This window comes from Vigna umbellata, chromosome 1 (assembly GCF_029865625.1).
Source record: "Vigna umbellata cultivar VRB3 chromosome 1, Vumbellata_1.0, whole genome shotgun sequence".
Taxonomy (NCBI): domain Eukaryota; kingdom Viridiplantae; phylum Streptophyta; class Magnoliopsida; order Fabales; family Fabaceae; genus Vigna; species Vigna umbellata.
In genome coordinates, this window is record NC_142165.1 from 94,499,940 (window position 1) to 94,521,756 (window position 21,817).

The 21,817-nt window shown below is 33.6% G+C and overlaps 3 protein-coding genes across 5 annotated transcripts; 2 read left to right on the forward strand and 1 right to left on the reverse strand.

The window, feature by feature from the left end:
* Window positions 1-3,718: 3,718 nt before the first annotated feature.
* Window positions 3,719-5,929, forward strand: LOC124821145 (non-specific lipid transfer protein GPI-anchored 7-like). The gene is made up of 3 exons (XM_047292987.2): window positions 3,719-4,182; window positions 4,737-4,766; window positions 5,580-5,929. The coding sequence occupies exons 1-3, from the start codon at window positions 3,870-3,872 to the stop codon at window positions 5,672-5,674; spliced, it is 438 nt and encodes a 145-aa protein (XP_047148943.2). The 5' UTR covers window positions 3,719-3,869; the 3' UTR covers window positions 5,675-5,929.
* A 1,420-nt stretch (window positions 5,930-7,349) lies between these two features.
* Window positions 7,350-14,054, forward strand: LOC124821149 (copper chaperone for superoxide dismutase, chloroplastic/cytosolic). Of its 3 annotated transcripts, none has more exons than XM_088104856.1 (8): window positions 7,350-7,678; window positions 7,761-7,787; window positions 7,875-7,947; window positions 8,509-8,643; window positions 11,230-11,453; window positions 12,371-12,490; window positions 12,561-12,646; window positions 13,518-13,566. In XM_088104856.1, exons 1-7 carry the CDS (start codon window positions 7,463-7,465, stop codon window positions 12,597-12,599), a joined length of 834 nt encoding a protein of 277 aa, XP_087960982.1. In that variant the 5' UTR covers window positions 7,350-7,462; the 3' UTR covers window positions 12,600-12,646; window positions 13,518-13,566. The 3 variants fall into 3 exon arrangements, with proteins under 3 accessions (XP_087960982.1, XP_087960981.1, XP_087960980.1); XM_088104855.1 differs by having other exon boundaries at window positions 12,600-12,646; XM_088104854.1 differs by lacking the exons at window positions 12,371-12,490; window positions 12,561-12,646 and having other exon boundaries at window positions 7,355-7,678; window positions 13,518-14,054.
* Window positions 14,055-17,009: 2,955 nt separating this feature from the next.
* LOC124821148 (nudix hydrolase 14, chloroplastic) lies at window positions 17,010-20,842 on the reverse strand. The gene is made up of 7 exons (XM_047292990.2): window positions 20,347-20,842; window positions 19,941-20,046; window positions 18,993-19,070; window positions 18,344-18,436; window positions 18,161-18,253; window positions 17,895-17,993; window positions 17,010-17,458 (listed from the first exon to the last, which is right to left on the reverse strand). Exons 1-7 carry the CDS (start codon window positions 20,550-20,552, stop codon window positions 17,222-17,224), a joined length of 912 nt encoding a protein of 303 aa, XP_047148946.1. The 5' UTR covers window positions 20,553-20,842; the 3' UTR covers window positions 17,010-17,221.
* Between the last annotated feature and the right edge of the window lie 975 nt (window positions 20,843-21,817).

Consider the following 21,817-nt stretch of genomic DNA (forward strand, 5'->3'; position numbering starts at 1 on the left):
TTTCATTAAAATTTTGTTGTTTGGTCTTGCTATGGCCGCTATGTACACACACAAAAAAAGAAGAAGACATGAGTTTGTTCCACAAAAGAAAATATAAACTAGTTATTACCAAATTAAGTATTTTGATTCAGTCAAAATCAATGCAATAAAAAACCACTCAATAGATAGCATCATACAAGCTGCTTTATTGACTTGTGTGCGGCGATACCTTTGAATTAGATATCAAATTTCCAGATAAATACCTTTAGGACGAACAATAAGACATTTCATATTAGATAGACAAGGTTTATATATTTAGGCCAATAATCATATACTTATTAACATTATGTATACTCGAACAATATATTAACAACGAGTAATATAAAGACTTAAACTATTTAAGGATATGAGGTATTGACTGGCATATAATAATAAAACCAACCATAATGTTTTTCTTTTGTGCTCTCTCTATAATTTAGACTTAAATAAATGATTTATTTTCCAGATAAATTTTTGGTAATGAGTATGGAATGAGTTTCTTTCTTTTTTTAGAACGTTTCTTCCAATACGAGTTATATCTTAATACAAGATGGATTAAAAATGTATCCTTAGCGAGTCTGGTTATTTATCAATGCTATCTTAGAGACCAAATGATAATGACAAGAATATAATTTTTAGTCAATAGTGTAATTTTGATGTTTTTGCTTTTGCCCTCGTATTCTCTGTTATACTTTTTATCCATCTTATTGATTATGGATTTTGTGTCTATTTCTATTATCATTTCGTATACGCATATTAAATAATTAAAAAAAAAGTAAGACAATTTATAAAGAGCATTAACTTTCGTTGAAATTTTAAAATAAAAAATAAAAAATAATTGGTAGCAATATTTTCAAGTGGAAACGGTAGCTGGAAATTGGACGGCTGGACGCTGGCGAGTGGGTGCCACCGCCATAGCATCTGCGTAGACCGTTGACCATTGACCTCGATAGAGGCTTGCGCGTTAAGAATACGTGCGATGCCAAACGCTTCCCTAGATTTTTTTTTCTTCTTTGTCTTGGTTCACACCATCTCGTCATAGTTTTATCCTCGAAACAGTATTTAATTACTTTTATATTGTGTCTGCTATTTTTGTTTTTACTTTTCTAGTTTCTCGTTGTTTTGGTTGACCTGTGGTGCGAAATTTCATCGATGTTCATCTTGGAAAATAAGAATATACATAAATGAAAATGTTTCTTGTTTAATATTTCAGTAAATAGGAGCCTGTTGATGAGACCTTTCCAACTGTGACTGAATTGTCTCGATATAGAAGAATTAATTTGATATGGATTTCTATGATTTTTAATTTGTTTTCCGCGTCTCATGGCTTCTCGAATGTTTTCTTATTTTATTTATTTAGTTACTGTCTGTTGGTGAATGTGATAAGGGTTCAAAATATAGTTGTTGAATGGACGTAGAAAAAGGAAAAGTACCAAATTACGAGCCTAAGACTATAACAAGTTTCGTGTTTAATCGCATTTGGACCAATCTCCGCTCTGTGATGTCACATTTTCTTGTTTACGACATCACTACATTATCAGCTTCAAACTTCCTCCATTTTCGTTATGTAATTTCGTTACATTACTCGTGGATTATTACAACTGAAAAATATATAAAAAATATAGCAAATAAAAGGATGCGAAAAAAAAATATAAGGATGGAGAGAGAGTTAGAGATGTAAATCGTAGAAAATAAATTATTAAAAGATAGAATAAAAACGAGAAAAATAAATTAATAAAAGTTACGATCTAAATTATTGAAATTAATACTGTGTTTTTTTTTTCAGTTCGCTATGTTATTATAATGTTTAAAATTATACATGCAATTTTTCACATTTTATTTATGTTTGTTTTATTTATTTGTATTTCTTTCTATTATAATAGTTACTTGATATAATAAAATAAAAAAATTACATAAATTGAATAATTGTCTTAAACTACTTGTGTAAATATCAAATATTCTTATCGATTCACTTTTCATTGAATTAATTTTAATATTAAAAAATATATTTTTATATACATACAAATTTTAGACTCATTTGAAATTATTATTATTATTTTTTAAAAAAATACAAATATTTACTTCTTTATGATATTTATTGTGTGTTAAATAAATGTATATCACCTATTGTTATTTAATATTTGCTTCAATTATTCTTCTCTCAATATTTCTCTGCTTCCATTTAAACTTTTTTTTTTATGTTATTTTATCCTGATCAAGCTTCTTATTCTGATATCTTAATAATGTCTATATTCAACTCTTCTTCTCGAGTATCCTTATCTTAACAAATTTATTTTCTATCCATACAATAATTGTCAAAATTTTCAACTTGATTATCATCAACAAATACTTCTAATATATAACAATTTATTTACAGAAATGGTACCATATTTTTGAAAATTGAAATTGCTTGTGCTATAAAAGTATGTATTTGCAATAATGTTAATAAAAGATTATGATTTTTTATTTTTTTCAGAGGAGGGTTTTGGAAAGTCGCAAATGACTGGAAAGGAGTTCACTCACAAATGTGCTGGAAGTATCAACTCAACAAAACCTAATCTCCTTTCTCAAATCCATGGTCCATTCACAATGTTTTAGTATCAATAGGTTTTAATGTGAATTAAATTATGACTCCGAAACTGGAAATCGATCCGCTGTAATTCGAAAGCATAACTACATCCGTGCAGTTACAAATCTCACCGTTGATATACTATAGTTATCACATGTTAAATTAAAACAATGGCCGAGATCCATGCAGTTTTGTTCCAAGTTTCAGAGGACCTAATCCCTCAAAAGATCCTTGTAAAAATTGGCAATTTTTTGGGACCTTTTAGAGTAATTAATGTATGAAAACGAAGAAGGAAGCCCAGTCAAATCTCACTCCGGACGCAATCCTGCTAATCGGTCGCTGCTCAGTGTCACCATATTATTCAATGCCTTCTTTGATAACTAATAATTTTAATTTTACATAATTTCATAAATGTTAATACAATTTTTTTATCCGTAAAAAAACGAATATATGTAAAAAAGAAAATTAACATCTTGTTTATCCTACTTAACCAACTTATCTAAACCATCCTAAGATAAATACTAATAAGGTAGCTTATGCGAATTCTGCAGTTTACTGTAATTCCTTTCTAGAGATTTTTTTTATAATATATATGTGTTATTAAAATTGTTGATTTAATCTTTTTAAAATCATATTATATTCATTTTAACCTTTTGATGAATAACATTTTTATATTTATTACCGAAATTACTTATTTTCATCTTTATTTATAAAGCACTAGCTAAAATTATTATCTACTGATGAATAAATGACGTATTATTAAAAACTGAATTGTAAAGACAAATTACAAAATAGAAATTAAAAAAAAAGTATACTATGTATAAATTTATTCAAACTTCATAAAATGATACTGTTTGAAATTGTTTCAAGAAAATAACGATGTACGTATAATTATAGGATGAAGTGACGCGTAGAACGAAAGTTGGTGGACTTGTCATCCACATAAAGTATGGCCAATTCACAACACCAATAATTTCTCACATCACCGTATACATTTCAACTCTGATATAAAATTTATTAAAAACCAATTTCATCAAAATATTGCAGCAGAAAAATAAATCATGAATTTCATCATAGCGTACATAATCGTGCCAGCGAGGCAACAACAGGATCTATAAAGCAGGAAAAGAACCTCACCTCTCACCTAACGTAACAATCCCAAAAGGAACCGTAGAGAGAGAAAGAGAGAGAGAGGAAAAGGAGATCATACTCCACAGACACGGAAATCAAAATTTCCCACATACAGGATCGATCGTTGGAGTGGGAAGAAACACAAGAAAAAATGGGTGGATGCAAATGTTTGCTGTCGTTGGTGGTGGTTTTGGCCTTGACGATGAGTTTGGCAGAGGCGCAATCTGGAACTACCGGCACTTGCGCCCAAGAGCTGATTCCGTGCATGGACTACTTGAATTCCACCGGCACCCCACCCAGTTCTTGCTGCGACCCACTCAAGCGAACCGTAGAAAACGAACTCGCTTGCCTCTGCAACCTTTTCTACACCCCTGGCCTGCTTGAAAATTTCAATATCTCTATCGACAGTGCTCTCGGTCTCAGTCGCCGCTGCGGCGTCACCAGTGATCTCACCAATTGCAATGGTACATATATCTTTTGTTTCTATGCCTATTTTGGGACTCCGTTCAAAAAATTCAATTCATATTTACATCTTTTTCAACTTATTTACTTTCTTCTCGCTTCTCTCCACTTTAATTTTCATTTTCTTGTGTGCGTTTATGTATTGCTCGCTTCTAATCTTCCTACTAAATTTGGTGGATTTTCAACAAATTGAGTCCTTGGGACAACTTATCACGAAAATGATTTGTTTATTTTTTTAAAAATGATCTAAATGGTAAAAACATTATAAAAAAATTATCTTGAAAAAGTGTTCTTCTACAACTTCACTTTTTTTTTTTAAGTTGTATTTGATATATAATTTAGTTTCTAAATAGGACTCACATGTTTTATAATTATTTTCTGATTTATCTATTTCAAGAATTTGTCCGAGAAATTACATCAGTGTCCAGAGTTTCTGTTCATAGCCTTTCAGATTTTGATAGGTGTTATTGAGTGTGTTTTCAGATGAGTGCATGCATTAATTGTGGTTGCTTGTAGTACTAATTTTGTTCTGTTTATTCTACTTCTTAATTTTCAGCTCCTGCTCCCGCTTCAAGGGCACCTCCAGGTAAAAACGTCTTTCAACATCGCCAAATTTAATTTCTTCTTATGTGCTTTGTTTATGGAGTGCCAGATAATAATATTCAACAGAAAACGATAGATAATACTAATAGAGATGTTATACACTTTCATCACCTTCATGAACATACGTTTCAGATAATCTGACCGACGAATGTTTTATTATTTGAAAGATAAATTTGTAAATTATTTTAATAATTATTGAAGAATTTTTTACGGTTAAAGTATTTCAGAAAAAAATACCATTTAAAGATATTTGGCCTATTGAGAAAAAGAAGAAAAACAATACACGCTGCTCCCTGCTCTGAATTTTCTCCTTTTGAGTAAATCCTGCCAATCACTGAGTGCAGTTTAGAATTTAGTAAAATAATCTGGTAAAGTTAATTGAATTGATAAATATGATTAAAATTTAATTAAATGAGATAGTCAAATGTCATTTGGGAAATGGCCAAAATGACGCGTATTCTTGTCTACCTACCAGAAATAGAGTTTTGAAATGCATATTATAATAGATGTGGTACAGTATTCATTGATGAGCTTGGATTTAAGTCAGAAGAATCATAAAGCGTAAACATGCAATTTCTTTTTCTCATCTTTCTCACCCACTATCTTTCACGAGGGCTATCATGGCACGAACGAACCTTCGGTCGAACACAATAGTAACCACAAAATGATAAATTGTGAAAAATGAACTTTCGTGTGAACCACACATCTGTAATAAATTTCCAAGTAGCTGAAATTTGGAGTTTGTAAAGTAGAATTTGTTTTCTTGGTTCATAAACATTGAATTTTGTCCTTGCAGCGACTCCTGGATCAGGTGAATCAGGAGCAGGCAAAGCAACATTCACGGGGATTTCTTTCCTCCTCTTATTTTGGGTATCTATGCTGTTTAATTAAGGTGGCATTTTAGCCTTGGAGCCTCCTATCTCCTATGTTCAACTTATCTTTGTACTGTTCACTCATTTCATTGTATTTTCGTGTTCTTTTTCCTCGTTAGAAACCTATGATTCAATTGAGTAAAATAGTTTATTTACAGAATGGACATTCATTCTTCTGCTCAATTTTTTGTTTGTACACTTGTTTGTCGTGCTTTTGGTTGCACAGTCTATATACACTGGATTATTATTATGAATTATTATTATTATTATTTTACTTCACAAGCTCTTCCCCAGTTTTCTTTCAGCTAACTCGTCTGGGTGCCATGGTTGAGGGCCCATGATAAATAAGGTGCCCAATAGTTTAAAAAGATTATATAAGTGTTTATAAATTTTATATTATTTATATAAATAGATTGAAATTATTATTTTGTTTTATGTATTTTTATATTCAAATTAAAATGACAGATATATTAAAAATATTACTAATTTTGACCTTACCGGCAATATTTAATACAGAGGACGGAAAGAGTCACGTCTATTCTGTTATGTTATGATTGTCGCCTAATATATAAATATTTATGTATATGTAAATTAAATGATAAGCCATAAAATTAGAGTAACAAAATCCTTTTTAATAGGGTGAAGGGAGAAATTTGAAGGAGTGGAGAAAGAAACATAATGCCCCTACTTATGAAATAAGAATGGATTGGACCAATGGGTTAATTTAAACTACAAAATCGAGTTCAATTAATTTGAAAATCGATAAATACAATAATTTTAAAAAAAAGATAGATGAAAACTTGGTTCTTAATGGTTTGAACTTTTAAGAATTATAAATCAAATGTTATTTTTTTCCTCAAAAGTAAAAAAGTAAAGTATTTGTCATTGTTCAAGAAATTTATTGCTTTCAAATAATTTATTATATACTATTGAACCTTAAATATAAATATTATGAACTATTTTATTCTTACGTTTGTTTTGAACGTTATATTATTTTGTTAAAATCAAGGTTGAATCAATAAATCTAGAATCGGTGTGTTAATACTTCAATAATGGCGACTTCTAAAACATACCCCAAGAAGGTTTATAAAAATGGTATACAAGACTGAATATTTAAAAAATATAAAAATGATGACTTTGAATGCCTACCGAGGCACATGTTTTTCAGGAAAACTGTTTATGCATTCATAATAGAAAAAGTGTTTCGAGGTAGCACAGTGATCATTAATATTTGTTGAATTTATATGCATAAAATTCGATGAAAATAAATATTAGAAAAAACCATGTATTGAACAGTGTGTTTAGGGCTCAAATGATGTGGTCTGCCTTTAGCAAATAGTTTTTCTTCCTGCATCCCTATACTTTTAAAATAAACGTTTTACTTAGTAAAAATGACTTTTTTGGAGTGAGTTTTTCCGAATAAGTTTTTTTGAACGAGCTCCCTGTCTTCCTTTTCTTCTCTACACTAGGGAATGGAGATGCAGGGTGATGGTGGGAGCGGTGAAGGTAGTGAGAATGTTGATGTGGTGTAAGGAGTGAGGGTGTTTCAGTCTTTTTATTTTAATATGTTGCTGCAGTTAGTAATAATAAGGGTGTAGGAAGAAAAGGCCTGAGCCAATTTTGATGGACCCAAACATAAAATCCAAACGAAAGTGGTGGAGGTGAAAACTACTTGAAAGGTGGAGAAGTGTGGATCCATCTGGAATGAAATGGCATGAAACAAACATAGAGGTAGCTACCTACCTACCAGCCTGAGTGCGTTTTGTTCTGTGTAATAAATAAATAAAGAAGGAATAGTTGGAGTAAAATGGCATTTCTGAGGTCAGTAGCAACAACAGCAACTGCTGTAGCAGCTATTCCTGCAGCCTTCGCCTTCTCTTCTCTTTCATCTTCTTCATCATCGTCATCTTCCTCATTCTCTCGCTCTTCCGAATCTTCCAATTCCTCCAATAGATTCGGCCTTCTCAAAACACTTGCTACCCCTCCCTCTGTTCTCCACATGGATCACAAACTCTCTTCTCAGGTTCCTCATTCTTATCTCTCCTACTTTTCTCTCAATTACTTAATTCCCCGCTATGTAATGGTTCCCTTCTTTTCTCACGCAGCCTGATGCCGTCTTGCCCGAGTTACTGGTCAGTTAGATGTTCTCTCTCTTCGCTATTTGGCTCGGTTAAGTCAAATTCTTAGTTAGTTCCTAATTTGTTTTCTTGTGAGGTCAGACGGAGTACATGGTGGATATGAAATGCGAAGGTTGTGTTAATGCTGTCAAAAATAAGTTGCACGAGATTAATGGTAAGTGTTTCGTTAAGTGCTTGGACCAGCTTGTGTAATTTATTTTCTGCATTCAACGTGTTTGGAACCATGAATGAATGGAATTGGAGTTTGTAACCTCCAACCGATCAAAGTTTATAGGACAGGATTTGAGGTATATTGTGCATTAGCTACAGTAGTTACCGTTGCCTAGCCCATGTCCAGTTTCTCTTAATAAGATAAGTTCTCGTGAAATATAATGTACTTCTCCCCACAATTTGGATAGTGATTGAGGGGAAACAAATACGGTCGTAGTCTTCTGTCCCCAAGATTTTAGACAAGATCATGGAAACAATTAAAAACTTTCCAATAATGATGCTAAGGGGGACTTCTATATAGGAAGATATTCCCACAGGCTGTACACACTTGAATGCCATGAGACTAGGTAAACCCTAACATAAGTAGAGGAACTTTAGAACAGAACGGGTTTATTTTGAGCTGATTTGCTGACATTAAATTATATCGATTCACAATTCTATTGGTTTTAAGCACCCCATAGATTTCTTGGTTCACGTTATTTGGCTCCTCGCATTTTTTTTTCAGGAGTTAAGAACGTAGAGGTGGACTTGAGCAATCAGGTTGTAAGGATTCTTGGTTCAACGCCGGTTAAGACCATGACTGAAGCCTTGGAGCAGACTGGTAGAAAAGCCCGGTTAATTGGACAAGGAATACCGGAAGGTTTGCTAGTCAATTTCGTGCTTTGTCACGGTTTGAATTGTAAATTTTGTAATGCTAAGCTTTCCTTAACGACTTTCGTGCTTTGTTAGCGCCCAAAACCAATTTCACTCGCTGGGACTTTTTCAAAGTAAAAAATGTGAGTGAGATTAATTTGGAAACACATCCCCATCATTTTAGTGTAGAGTTTATTTCAAAGTCAATTTTACCAAAATCATTTTGATGCAGAGTACTACCTTTTCTAAGTTAATCACCTTACATGAGACTGTAAAATCTGCAAAAATAATGTTAGTGGTTTACTCTTTATTTTGTTTATTTGGAGGAATGAGTGTGATAATTATGAAGTTGGATGTTTATTTTCACCTCTTAAAACTTGAGTTTGTATGCTCCTTTAAACTACATCCTTGTCACGGTAGTTCGTTTACTTCTTTCACTGTCGCAGACAGAGAAATAAGCTCCTTTTCTTTGAAAAACTCGTAACATACTAAGGCATACAACTTGTATACCTAATAGTATATTCCTTAGTCTCCACATTTTTGGTTCCAAGTCTGTTACAACAAACGAACACAAAGTCAAATTTAGAAGCTTTAGCTTTTATTTTCAACATTTTTGGATAATTTACTTATGAGTCTTGATGATAGATACATTTGTTATATTTTCTCCAATTAAAAGGACTCAATCACCTTATTTCTATAAGTATATGACTTCATATATGTATTGGGTTGATGCTAGGTTGGGAGACTTGGCCCCTGTTTGTTTCCACTCCAAACAGAGGCTTGAGGATGTCTCTCACTATGGGAAACAATTATTGAATGTTAAGATATATTTATTTTAAAATTGAAAGTTCAGAATTTTTTGCTTTGTCTTTCTCTTTTCCAAGATATCCCTCCCTCTTGATCCTTTCTTTCTCGATTTCTCCAAATTTCCCCATATGGATCTGAACCCAGCACTTTCTCCAAATTGGAAATAAGGAGTTGGCCAGCTCAAAATATAGATCATTCTCGCTGGGGACCTTAAGTTGGCTCAACTCCAATGGCTTGTAACCATGATGGAGGAAGCCATATTGTCTGCATGATACTCCAAAGTCTTCTCTTCGGATTTTGACGATGCGAGAATGAGCTCCTCGAAGATCAATTTTTTCCCAAACATCACGTTCACTATGGCTGTGGTTCTGATGATACTGGAACCTAGGCTGCTTCCCAAAGGCAACCTCTTGGAGGGAGAGGGAAAGATTTTCGGATCAACTGGCAGGCATTTTCATGACTTGGATAATGGTGATGCCAGCACTTCTCCAAGTTGTGAATGTTTCAACCAAGGTTTGCCAGTGGCTGAGTTACCCTTCCCCATCCTCAAATGAGACCCTGATTCGATTCTTCCCTTCTTGGGCTTAGTGTTGCATCCTTTTTTGATTATTTGTTGCATCGATTATTGTTTTATACTTTCTTTCCTTCATAAATGATGTTGCGGAGTAAACAGAAGTACCAGAAATGTGAATTTCAGCTTCAATGAGCGTCAGTCCAATTTGGTTCATGGCAACAAAAAACAGAGTTGGAGGGGTGGAGCAGTTATATGAACCATTCTTTTTAAAATAAATTTATCTAAGGTTTCACAATCTCGTACCCATATCGGGAAACATTTTCAAGCCTCTCTGAATATCGGAAATGATCATATTACATGGGATACTGCTTCTCTCTGCTATTTATTCCTACATTATTCCATTTTTATTGTGTCTGTTTTGTCTTTTATTTTAATGAAGCAGTAGAATATCTTATATAGGGTTTCTGTTTGCTCTTACTGTCAATTTTAAGCAATAATAGAGTAAAAGCAACTCTTCAATCAAAGTCTTTTTGCCAACGAGAGCTGGTGAAACAATGACTGACGAGGGACTTTCTCTAGGGTGGATGTAATATGGACGGGAAGGATTTTGGGAGGGGTCAGGTGGTGGATTTGAGGAATTTCCATCAAACCTAGGGTTGGATGTATTGGAAGCTAAGCCTGACATTTTAGAGAAAAGCTCTTGATAACATAAAAGGGAAAAACAAAAAGAGAAAGAGAAGATATTGGAAAGGAAATTCCCTGTATATTGATGAAAGAAAGGTACACCATATATACTGCTATAACACGTGGATAAGAAGGAATAAAAGAAAACAGAAAATAGTACAAGAGCATAACCACTATACAACTCATCATATTCTAGAAGAATTCTAACTATATTCTTAAATGCAAAAACATGAGGTAGCAGGATGTGCATTGTGGTCCATTTCTGTTTCAGCAGAATGTTGTTTTCGGGATGAATTGGGCTCTTTGTCTGTAACATTCTCTTTGTCAACCCCAATTTGGAATAACCTTGTTTTTGCTTAGCTTAGCTGCAGCAGATACAGTTTAAATAAATATTTTTAGTTGTATGGCGTCTCCTGATTTCCTTGTTTTTAATTATGCTGTTATATCATTTATTACACATTGCGGCACTTGTGCTTAAGGGACTCATTCGAGTAATATGACTGTCAGCAATAAGTTTTTACTTCTGTTTTCATGGTTTCAGCTTTCGTATAACATCTGATTCAGTTAAATCTTTTTTTTGCCTTTCAGATTTCTTGATATCTGCTGCTGTTTCCGAATTCAAAGGTCCAGATATTTTTGGTGTTGTTCGCCTGGCTCAAGTAAACATGGAACTAGCTAGGATTGAAGCCAACTTTAGTGGGCTGTCACCAGGAAAGCACGGTTGGTCTATTAATGAGTTCGGAGATCTGACTAGAGGTGCAGCAAGCACTGGTAAAATATTCAATCCGATAAATGAGGAAAACACCAAAGAGGTATGATTTTCCACATACCGTTAAATTTCTCTTTTCTTTACATGGTTTAGACATATTTCTTCTAGGCTTAAATATTCATTTGGTTTTCACACTTGCCCACAATTTGTGTCTTGGTCCGTCCGTATACATGGAAACTATGTATTTTAGTTCCTATACAAGCAAGTATTTATGCTTTAGTCCCAGCCATTGATTACCAAGTATTTAGGAAGGAAGATGCACATAGAATATCTCAAAAAAAAAAAAATCCTTGGCTACACTAGATACTTTTAAAACTGTACACTCAAAATAATCCTACCCGTTTATTCGGATTAATCCAATGACTAAGTTTTAAGAAGATCAGCCCCTGAACTTCCTAGGGCTGATACTAATTAATGCAGGTCTCTTCGTTCCTTTGGCTTGAGACTGGGTACTCAAAATAATCTGACCCGTTGATTTGGACTAATCCAATGACTAAGTTTTAAGGAGGTCAGCCCTTGAACCTCCTTGGGCGGACACAGATTAATTGGGATATACAGAGTTGATAAAAAGAAGCTATATGCAACACCCTCTGGAAATTTCAAAGCCAGTTCCTATTATCCCGGGCTGACTAGACCGAGGCCCTCGATAGCCTTTTTGAGTGGAACAAAAGCCTATTTTACCAAATTGAATAATGCATTCTCTGCCCCTTTGTCAGTACTTGAGTAGTCTTGTATTGATGCATGACCTGTCTTTTTTATTATAATTCCACACTCTGCCCCTTGTATCTAATTATGACACGTCAATTGAAAATCCATCTTATTTTTAATTAAGTTTCACGGAAGAATAACTGCCTTTGGGGGGGTTATTCAGTTTCTTCTTTTTCTCACACATGCAGTAGTATCAATTCCTTTCTTTCTTAATTAAGTTTACAAAATAATTTCGATAAGAGATGCAACCAGAGTGCAGTTGCATTTGGGGCGAGTCGAGTGGAGAGTGATGCTTCTTCCAGTACAATCTGCAGTATGAGATCGAAGAGAAATAGAAAACATGTTGATAAATTTCAGGGAGGAAATCTCAAGGTTAGAAAATGGTATATCAAAAAGTGGATTGTTGTTGTCTTTGCTTGCAACAGTGACTAACTAGCACTAGGCCCATTATCTACATCATCATGTCTACGAGCTTGCATAGGCTGTCGTTGAGGGAGAGACTAGGGGGCCAACAACGATACTCCACAGGTTTTACCTCACCGTCTATGGTGGTTTTTAGTATTTCAGTATGTGTCGGCTCCTCATTTCAGGAAATAATGTTTTAGATAAGAATGTTAATGACACAATATTATAACATGACGAAGATCCTACATTAGCTAAAAATATTATAATATATAACTACACAAATTTTATTTTATAAGTTAATTTTATAAGGTTAAAATAAATATAAAATTGTTCATACAAACAAAGTTATACTAAATTAAATGGGGTGGATGTTTTAATTGAGTATCACTATTTAATTGGAGGGATAGAGTTTTTGAGCAGGAAATGAAGCCGGTGATTTGAGTCCCTTGCAGTCGGTCTAGTTTATTTGTTGTACTCTTACCTTTTTTTGGTTGAGTTCTGTTGTTACTGATAGAGGAATGGTGATTTTTAGAAATCTTAAAAGAATGTTGCGTCAAATAATTTAATATTTTGATACAATTTATAAATTAAATTCTGTGGTTGGAAGTTGGAAAATATGAACTATGATTTAAAGTCTTTCTTTACGTTGGTCATGTACAAACAAGCTCGTTCACATTTTGTTGGATGTCAGCGGATTTTAGTTTTAACAGTTGAAATTGGCAATTTTGCAGTTCTTAGTTAATAGATCTAATATATCCTAAATATGGGTGATAGAGTGGGTATTATGAAGTTACTATAATTTTATCGTTCTTAGTGTTTCAAGCACAATCTGATTAAAAAAAGTCAATTCAAACCGTATTTTTCATGTTGGGTTCAAAACAGTAAAGTTAATTTATAAAAAAAATATTTTCAAAATTTAGATTCCAAACCAAACATAACGAGACATTTTTATGTTTGATTTGGATAACGAGACATGCTTGATTGGATTTTTCAGCCACTTGGCGACCTGGGAACACTAGAAGCCAATGAAAATGGTGATGCCTTCTACACTGGGGTCAAAGAAAAACTGAGGGTGGCAGATCTTATTGGAAGATCTATGGTGGTATATGCAACTGAAGATAAAACAAAACATGGTATAACAGCTGCAGTAATTGCCAGAAGTGCAGGAGTGGGCGAGAACTATAAAAAGCTCTGTACGTGTGATGGCACCACTATATGGGATGCCACGGATAAGGATTTTGTATCCAGCAAGGTCTGACAGAGTAATTCACTGAAAGCAAAGCATTGCTATTTAGTTGTCTTGTCCCCATCAGCAATATTATATTTTGAAGATCGCATACCTCTTTTGGAAAGTAATTCATCTGTCTTTGATTTATACTGTGTTTCTTCTCCAGAATTATGAACTTATTTTTTTTGGTTAAGATGGATGTTAATTTGACATAAATTATCGAGTTATTTTAGACATTTAATAATTGTTGGACAATAATAAAATTGCATAATAAAAAAATGTAGTAAAAAATTGTTGGGTTTAGGATTATTGTGTATGGTTGCACGTTGTTTTAACATAATTCCTTGTTTATTTATTTGATATAAGAATTTATAAAATATACACAGCATATTTTATCGATGATTCTCAATTAAAAAGTGGTTGTGAAGTACAGTTTGTTGTTAGAGGAAGGAAGAACACACTCTCTAATAAGTAATTATTCACTCTCAAAAACATACACATCTTTCCTTGATTCAAGTATTAGCACTAACAATGCCTAGTTCATCTTTCAACATCTTAAATTTCTCATTCTTCAAATGATTGATGAAATCTAGTTTCTATATGTTTGCTCCTCAACTGAATATGTTTTTCTATCTCAATATCCATTTGACTCATGGTAGAATTCAATTACGAAGCTTGATAAGCAACACTTGATCCTGTTATATATATTTGACTCTATCAAGAAATTGGTGCTTCCATGAATATAAACACCCAACCTGTGGTGTGGTGCTTTTTCTATTAATACTATCACCACACCAATCTACATATGAATAACACTAACAACTTGTTATTCACTTGATCAGATTTAGGAAACAATATCCCAAAATCTAAAGTTCCCTTTATGTATCGTAACACCCTCTTTGCATAAATCTATTGAGAAAACTCTCACTGAGAAGTATATATATGGTCTCCTGTTACACAAGTACTTGTTTAGTATTTAGCATGCTTCTTTTAGTGCAGTATCAGGCCTTTCTCATTTTCCACAAATTCCATCCCAAGGAAATACCTCACTCAATCTATCAAGGTTAGTCATTTCGAATTCAATCATTAAAATTTTTGAATTGTTCAATTCTCTATTATTACTTTCTCTAATGAGAAAATCATCAACATATATACACATAAATACCTTTGGGAATAGTGATTCTAAAGTATTAAAAAAGATATATTCTGAAATGGATGTTTCAAAATGATATTTTTGGATTCATAAATACTTTTCAAAACACTCATTTTGAAAGTTCTTTTCTTCTTTTTTAAATAACCCAAAAACTTCTTTTCAATTGTTATTCTTCTCCAAATTTTCGTTCTTCTTCAATCTTTCACCTCTCATCACAAGTGAGAATTTCGTCTTCAATCCTACACGACGACTTTGTGTAAAAGAAGCAAATGAAGTATGAGGGAGGAAGGTGTAGAACATTTCGCGATGTAAGGAAGGAAAGGAATGTGAAATTAGAATTTTAGGGTTTTTAATATTTTCTTAATAAAGGATAAAATATTGTTTATGGGGGTGCATGAAGAAAAAAAAAGAGAGGTGTAGAAAGGAACAACTTACACAAAATTAGAATTTTAGGGTTTTTAATATTTTTAATAAAGAATAAAATATAGTTAATGGAGGTGTAGGAAGAAAAACAAGGAGGTGTAGGAAGTAATAATAGTTTGTATTATCGTTTCTATGAATCTCATAATTATTTGTTATTTGTTGAGTCTTTTGTTTTTTCTTCACGTACCTATAAACATTTCATTCTGCATTTCTAATTTTTTGAAAATACTCTTAAAGGTTACATTTCTTTTTAATGAATTTCAAAATTAAAAAATTCTTTAAAAAATTTTGAAATTCGTTAAAACACAAAAAATGAAATGTATAATTTTTTGAATTACAGATAATAATAGTTTTAGAATTGTAAAACAATTTAGAGGTGCAAGAAAGCCATCTGAGTTTTCTTGTGAGCATGAGCCTTCTCAATCCTTGTTGGACAAGCCTATAAATGTTACACTTATTTGTTACAAGTAATGTTATACCTGTTGGTTGCAAGTGAGTCATCAAACGAAAACCAGTTGGAAATGTTGAACGCTATAAAGCGCGTCTCATTGCCACCAAGGGTTTTTCCTAAATTGAAGGGCTGGATTACTTTGAAACATTACTTTTGCCTCTATTAATCATTCACGACTTCAGCAATTAGCTGCCAGTAATGCATTTTCGTCTCCATCATAACACAAGCCCCTTGTTGGCAGACCCTTTATCCTACCGACGATTGATTAGACATTTGTTTATCTCACAAGTACTCGTTTGAACATTGTTTATGCCACAATACTCAGTCGATTTATGGTTTGTCCAACTAAAGCACATCAAAATGCTGCCATGCTAGTTGTACGTTATCTCAAAACTTGCTCGGGTAAGGGCCTTTTTTTTTTTCACAAAGATTCTTTTCTCCAAATACTTGCTTTAGTGATGTTGATTGGGCAACTTGCATTGTTTCTCATCGCTACTGGTTATTGTTTCATTCTTGGAAATTCTTTAATCTCATGAAAAACCAAGAAACAAAACATTGTGACCCGTTCTTCTTATAAGGCTAAGTATCGTGCTCTTGCATCCACCACCTGTGAACTGTGAATTCCAATGACGGTCTTATATACTCCATGATCTTAAAATCACTTGTTCCAAGCTTGTGGTGCTATTTTATGACAACCAAAGCGCCCTTCACATTGTTGTCAATCGAGCATTTCATAAACACACCAAACATTTAGATATTGACTGTCATCTTGTTCGTGAAAAATCTCAAGCAGATTTAATGCAACTACTACCAGTTTTCTCCTCCCATCAAGTGGTTGACATCTTTACTAAAGCTTTACCCCCAAGGCTTTTTCATCTGGAGTTGGTTAACATTTTCCTACCTCCAGCTTGTGGGGGCTAAATTAAGAAAAGCTCAAATCGTTACACAATTAGGCCAAAACAGAAATGCAAAATGAAAATAACAAAAAGTGTTGTGGGTAGCATAACAGAAAATTGTACTACCGTGTAGTGAGCTGTATATAGGACAATTTTGTAATTATTTTTTCCTCATTTATCCTATTAGGTCATCCTTCATATGTATATATATTGTACCTTTTGATGATGAAATACAAAATGTGAATACAGAAGTTTTCAGCAATAATCTTCTTCGGTCTTTTTCCCTTTTAGTAAGAACCTTAGAAACGCTTCACTAATTTGATTAAAAGATAAACAATAGGAAAACAGTCTTTTAAATATACTTTCCATGATAAAATGTTATGTTCGAAAAATGTTATGGTACAACTAAGAATTTCTTGGCAAGGTCCAAATAGTGCTAGCACAACAATAAAAATCAATTCTTCTTGTTAGGTAGAATATGCAACACGGATATTGTTAGACTCGTAAAAATAACTATTTTTTATATATTTCTATTTCTATTAGTTAATTAAGTAGACAAAGTAGGCAATAGCCCTTCTTTCATAGCCATTTCCAACAGTGCAACAGCCACCAGAACTTTGCAATCCGCTGTTGTGTGCCAGAGTTTCTTGTAAGGTACTACGCGTACCTTAATTAGCTCCCCGTGTTCACGAAGGCCAGTCTCTTTTCCCTCTAGTTGTGTGATTATCTCTTTGTCAACGCGCCCTCTGTAAAGAAAAATACTGATTTCTTCGTCACATCCTCCCTTGTCACGAAAAAAAAGATGAAAATTAGATTTCCAAGCGATAAAAGCAGTAAGGATAAACTCTATCAGCTAAATGTATAAACAAATACAGTGATAGTTTCAATGGTTTCTTAAGAATAATTTTGACACATTTAGAAGTCAATTTATTTGATAAGTTTACTCGGAGCAAATCATTTGAAGAAATTTATGGACTAATAAACTATTTTCAGTATGTAGCAGTATAAGGCTTGTCTGCAAGGTTTATTAATATACAGTTAGACTATATTAACCTCAAATGACCAGAAATTAAACTGCTTAATTGTTTGCTAAATGCAACATCTTAACATAACAACGATATGATACTAAACTATTCATTGCCATTAACAAAACTTGCACAGCAGGATCATGAAATTTGAAAAAGCAATAAGATCAAAAGACAGAAGTCTCAGAAACACACCCCGGAGGGAAAAACTCTGCATCCAGTTGTAGAGTCAAGGAAAGCAGTGAGGTCAACCATGTCTTCTACATTTAACTTGATACCAATCTCTTCTTCAACCTATCAAAGTCATAAATACAAGAATCGTGTAAAGTTTAAGACATATACATTACTAGAAAAGGTGAATAAAAATGTCGGGTAAACAAGTAAAAAGGCCAGAAAACGTGCACTTTCAGCACTGCTATGTATAAAAAGAAGGACTGGATAAGATGGAGAGAAAAATAGACCTCACGAACAGCAGTTCCAACAAAATCACCTTTGTTATCATCCAGCATTCCGGCAGGTAATTCCAAAATAATTCTTCCAACAGGCACCCTTGGCTTATAAATAAGAATAGTCATAACATAAAGATTCAGTTATATATCTAGTTAACCAAAAACCAAAAAAAGCTGCGAGGAACCAGCATCTACCTGTTCCGTAAGAACAGCATATGTTTCACCCTCTGATTCCAGGAGTATCAGCACCGCCACAGCTGGTCCTCTTGCAAAGACAATGCCTGGAATCTAATAATGGTTTACTTTACTATAAAGGAACGAGATCAGCATTGGAGCACTAAATATAGATAATAGAAGTGGTTAAATATTTGTAACACAGTCGGCAAGTCCAAGGTCTTAATCATCTTAAATCCCTAAAGCGGATGTGTTTGATACATGGCCATGAGATTACTACAGGCAGGTCAAATCCCTCATGTATTTTCAAACACATGATGTGTGTGAACGTACAATGCTGTTCCAAGCATATGATAATCTCACAAAGCCCAAACTTATGTGAGATTGCAAGGTGTAGCACAACAAAAAGGGCACCTAATTGGGGCTGAGATGTTATATGTACAGAGTTATACCCACAGAAGCAGAGAGGCTATTTCCAAGATATGAATGAATCCATATCCTCCAGCTCACAAATCAAAGACCTCATGACTGCTTCAAGGCTTGCCCTCAGATATTGTAGTGCATTTATTTAAATAATTTTTATAAACAATGTCAAGACAATGTGCGTGCTATTATTCAATGTGTGTGTGTGTGTGTGTATTGAAAAGCTTTTATGCAAACCATCTCATACCTTTTTCCCCGTTTCCTTGTCAAAAATGTCCGCTTTAAACTTGAGAAACCCAATGCGCTTTCCAAACATGTCAACTCCCTGTTTATATAAAATAATTGCACCGATTTTTTTCTAATTATAAGGAAACATGAATAAACGAAGAATACAATGTAAATATCCTTTTATTTAAATTCCCTCGTAACAAATTCTAAGATGATAAAATATACGATATTGTTCAGGGCAAAATTACCAATCCAAGACTCAGCAGCACCAAAATCCAATAGGACCAAACCCATCTTCCCAATTAATCTTAAAGAGATGGCCACTAGATTTATTATCTCGTATAGATACACTGTCTAAGGGGAAACTACAGCCATGTTCCAGACTTAGTAGGTCAAGGAGGAAGACTTCTAATTGGACACTGCAACTCCTCCACAAAAGCAAGGCTAGGAAACCCAATTATGGTCATCAGAGCATATACTTGCCCAGTTACCTTCATTTTGAGTGTCGATGTGTCATGGAGGTTTCGTTATGCCTCCCTCCTCCTTCATTACTCCATCTATCACCAAAGTGAAGGAGACCTTCAAAATTCAGCCGTCAGAGGCAAGATCATTGCCCTTCACCCATACTCAGCCTCATATCAGATCACATATGCTTCTTGATAGTCTACGAAAGCTTTAAAAAATATATTTTCTGAATGACTGCCTTCTATGGATTACAATCCTAGTTAAAGCCTCAAAAGAAAGAGTAAAACATCAATTAAGTTTCTTGTCATGCATTCTCGACTGAGATATGCACGTTGTGTTTGGTTTCGCTATTAGATTCCAATCCTTCGTCTTAAATGTGAAATATTCACAAATTTTAAACCAATGTGATGCAGATCCAACACCATAGAGTAATGCAGAGAAAACCTCTTTCACGAACAAGATTATCATTCATCAAAAGTTTTAGCTAAATATCTTTGATTACCTGAACTAGAACTTGTCTCAGAGTCATGGTGCCATCAGCTAGAATCCCATTGTCAGTTTGCAAGTTATGCAACCACTGCTTGAGTAAAGATGATTCAACAGCATTCCTGCAAGGAGGGCAACGTGAACAACAATCCTAAAGGACCCCAGCTACCTAATGTTATCAGACTCGAGACACACAAAATGAAACAAGTTACCCCTTTCAAACACAACGACTTGCATGCAAGTCAATCTTCTTTTACAATTATTTCTCACGGGAACCAATAAAAAATAGCACCTAACCGAATGAAACCTTCTAGATTCTATTAAAATTTTAAAGTAAATGAACAGGATCGTATTTGATTATATCTACGTTTCTTTCACTTTCAAAATTAAGCAGTAGAAGAAGAGGAAATATAAACGATGACCAGAAATCAGAATGGGAGACGCCGGGAGCAGCAACAATATGAACAGGTTCATTGGGTTTATTAGGCAGTGTGATGGTGTGAGTCAAGGAAGGTGACTCGGTGGACATCTTGCAGCAGAAAACTTTCTTCTTCCAAACCCAATTGGAGGCGTGAGGCCGACTGAACCTTTTCAGCGCACCACATACAGCGCGAACATTCGTAGCCATCGAAGCTTACACGTTGGCTTCACCAAGAAGACGCTGAATCACTTCCAGGTTGTTATTTTTGGGCTCATTAACGAGGCATTTTCTGGCCCAAATCTGGAAATTCTTGAACCGGGGAATTTCTTCTTGTACCCTGTGTTTTCTTCTTACACCTCCATTGGGATGTGTAAAAGACGGAAGTTGTTGGTGGTCCTTCCTCATCTTCTTCCATCGTCCTACTCCAGTCGTGTGGTCACACTTTCTCGGGCGGTTTTTGAGATCATGTCTTCCCACAATGCTAAAAGCTTTTTAAACTCTTCCATTTTTGAAAGACAAATGTTATTTCTAACATAACTTCTATATACATAACTCCAGAAAAAATGAGAATTTCATGGAGGTTAAATCTTACATAAAACTTCAAGCATAAACGAAAATATATCTGATCATTTCAATTCCAAATTTATTTTTCTTATTTCCTTATACACCGTTACTTTTTAGTCCTCGGGATGACTTTTTATAACACTATCAACATTTACCTATTTTTTCTTCGTTTCATCTTGTACAAAACCACTTCCAACAACAATATTATTATATTCTTTAGATTTAAAAAAAAGGCTTAATACCCTATTTTGTCCCCAGTTTCGCTCGAAAATGTCAAATTAATTCATCCTTTGAAAAATGCGTCAATTACGTCCTCATTTAATAAAATCTGCATCAATGAAATCACTTCCGTTAAATCCGTACAAACGGCGTTACTTAATAAGAGAGAAAAATAATTAACAATTAACGCCGTTTGTACGGATTTAACGGAAGGGATTTCATTGATGCAGATTTTATTAAGTGAGGACGTAATTGACGCATTTTTTAAAGGATGAACTAATTTGACATTTTCGAGCGAAACTGGGGACAAAATAGGGTATTAAGCCTAAAAAAAAAGTTCCACTAAACCTAGGTAACATACATGATCCAACTTCATCCGGGTATCATAGATTATAATCTGATTAGGCCATATTTTAATATTCCAATTATCAACAGCAAAAAATTATTTTCTTCGTATATCTCTCTATTTCTATTTTTTTTGCAATTAGCTACATAAATAATGTGAATTTTAAAATAAATAAAAAATTATTTTAATAGAATTTTTTAACAATTTTCCCTACAATATAATTTTTTAGTAATTTATTATTTATTTGTTATTAGGGTAACATATTTTAATTTATTATTTATTTGTTATTAGGGTAACATATTTTAATTTATTATTTATTTGTTATTAGGGTAACATATTTTAA

Excerpts from the sequence above, each read along its gene's own strand:
- LOC124821145 (XM_047292987.2), top strand. The coding sequence starts at position 3,870 with ATGGGTGGATGCAAATGTTTGCTGTCGTTGGTGGTGGTTTTGGCCTTG. Across the intron at positions 4,183-4,736 it reads TGATCTCACCAATTGCAATG|CTCCTGCTCCCGCTTCAAGG; the intron begins GTACATATATCT and ends CTTAATTTTCAG. Across the intron at positions 4,767-5,579 it reads CGCTTCAAGGGCACCTCCAG|CGACTCCTGGATCAGGTGAA; the intron begins GTAAAAACGTCT and ends TTGTCCTTGCAG.
- LOC124821149 (XM_088104854.1), top strand. The coding sequence starts at position 7,463 with ATGGCATTTCTGAGGTCAGTAGCAACAACAGCAACTGCTGTAGCAGCT. Across the intron at positions 7,679-7,760 it reads ATCACAAACTCTCTTCTCAG|CCTGATGCCGTCTTGCCCGA; the intron begins GTTCCTCATTCT and ends TTTCTCACGCAG. Across the intron at positions 7,948-8,508 it reads TAAGTTGCACGAGATTAATG|GAGTTAAGAACGTAGAGGTG; the intron begins GTAAGTGTTTCG and ends TTTTTTTTTCAG.
- LOC124821148 (XM_047292990.2), bottom strand. The coding sequence starts at position 20,552 with ATGGCTACGAATGTTCGCGCTGTATGTGGTGCGCTGAAAAGGTTCAGT. Across the intron at positions 18,437-18,992 it reads ACAAGGAAACGGGGAAAAAG|ATTCCAGGCATTGTCTTTGC; the intron begins GTATGAGATGGT and ends AACCATTATTAG. Across the intron at positions 18,254-18,343 it reads ATGCTGTTCTTACGGAACAG|CCAAGGGTGCCTGTTGGAAG; the intron begins GTAGATGCTGGT and ends CTTATTTATAAG.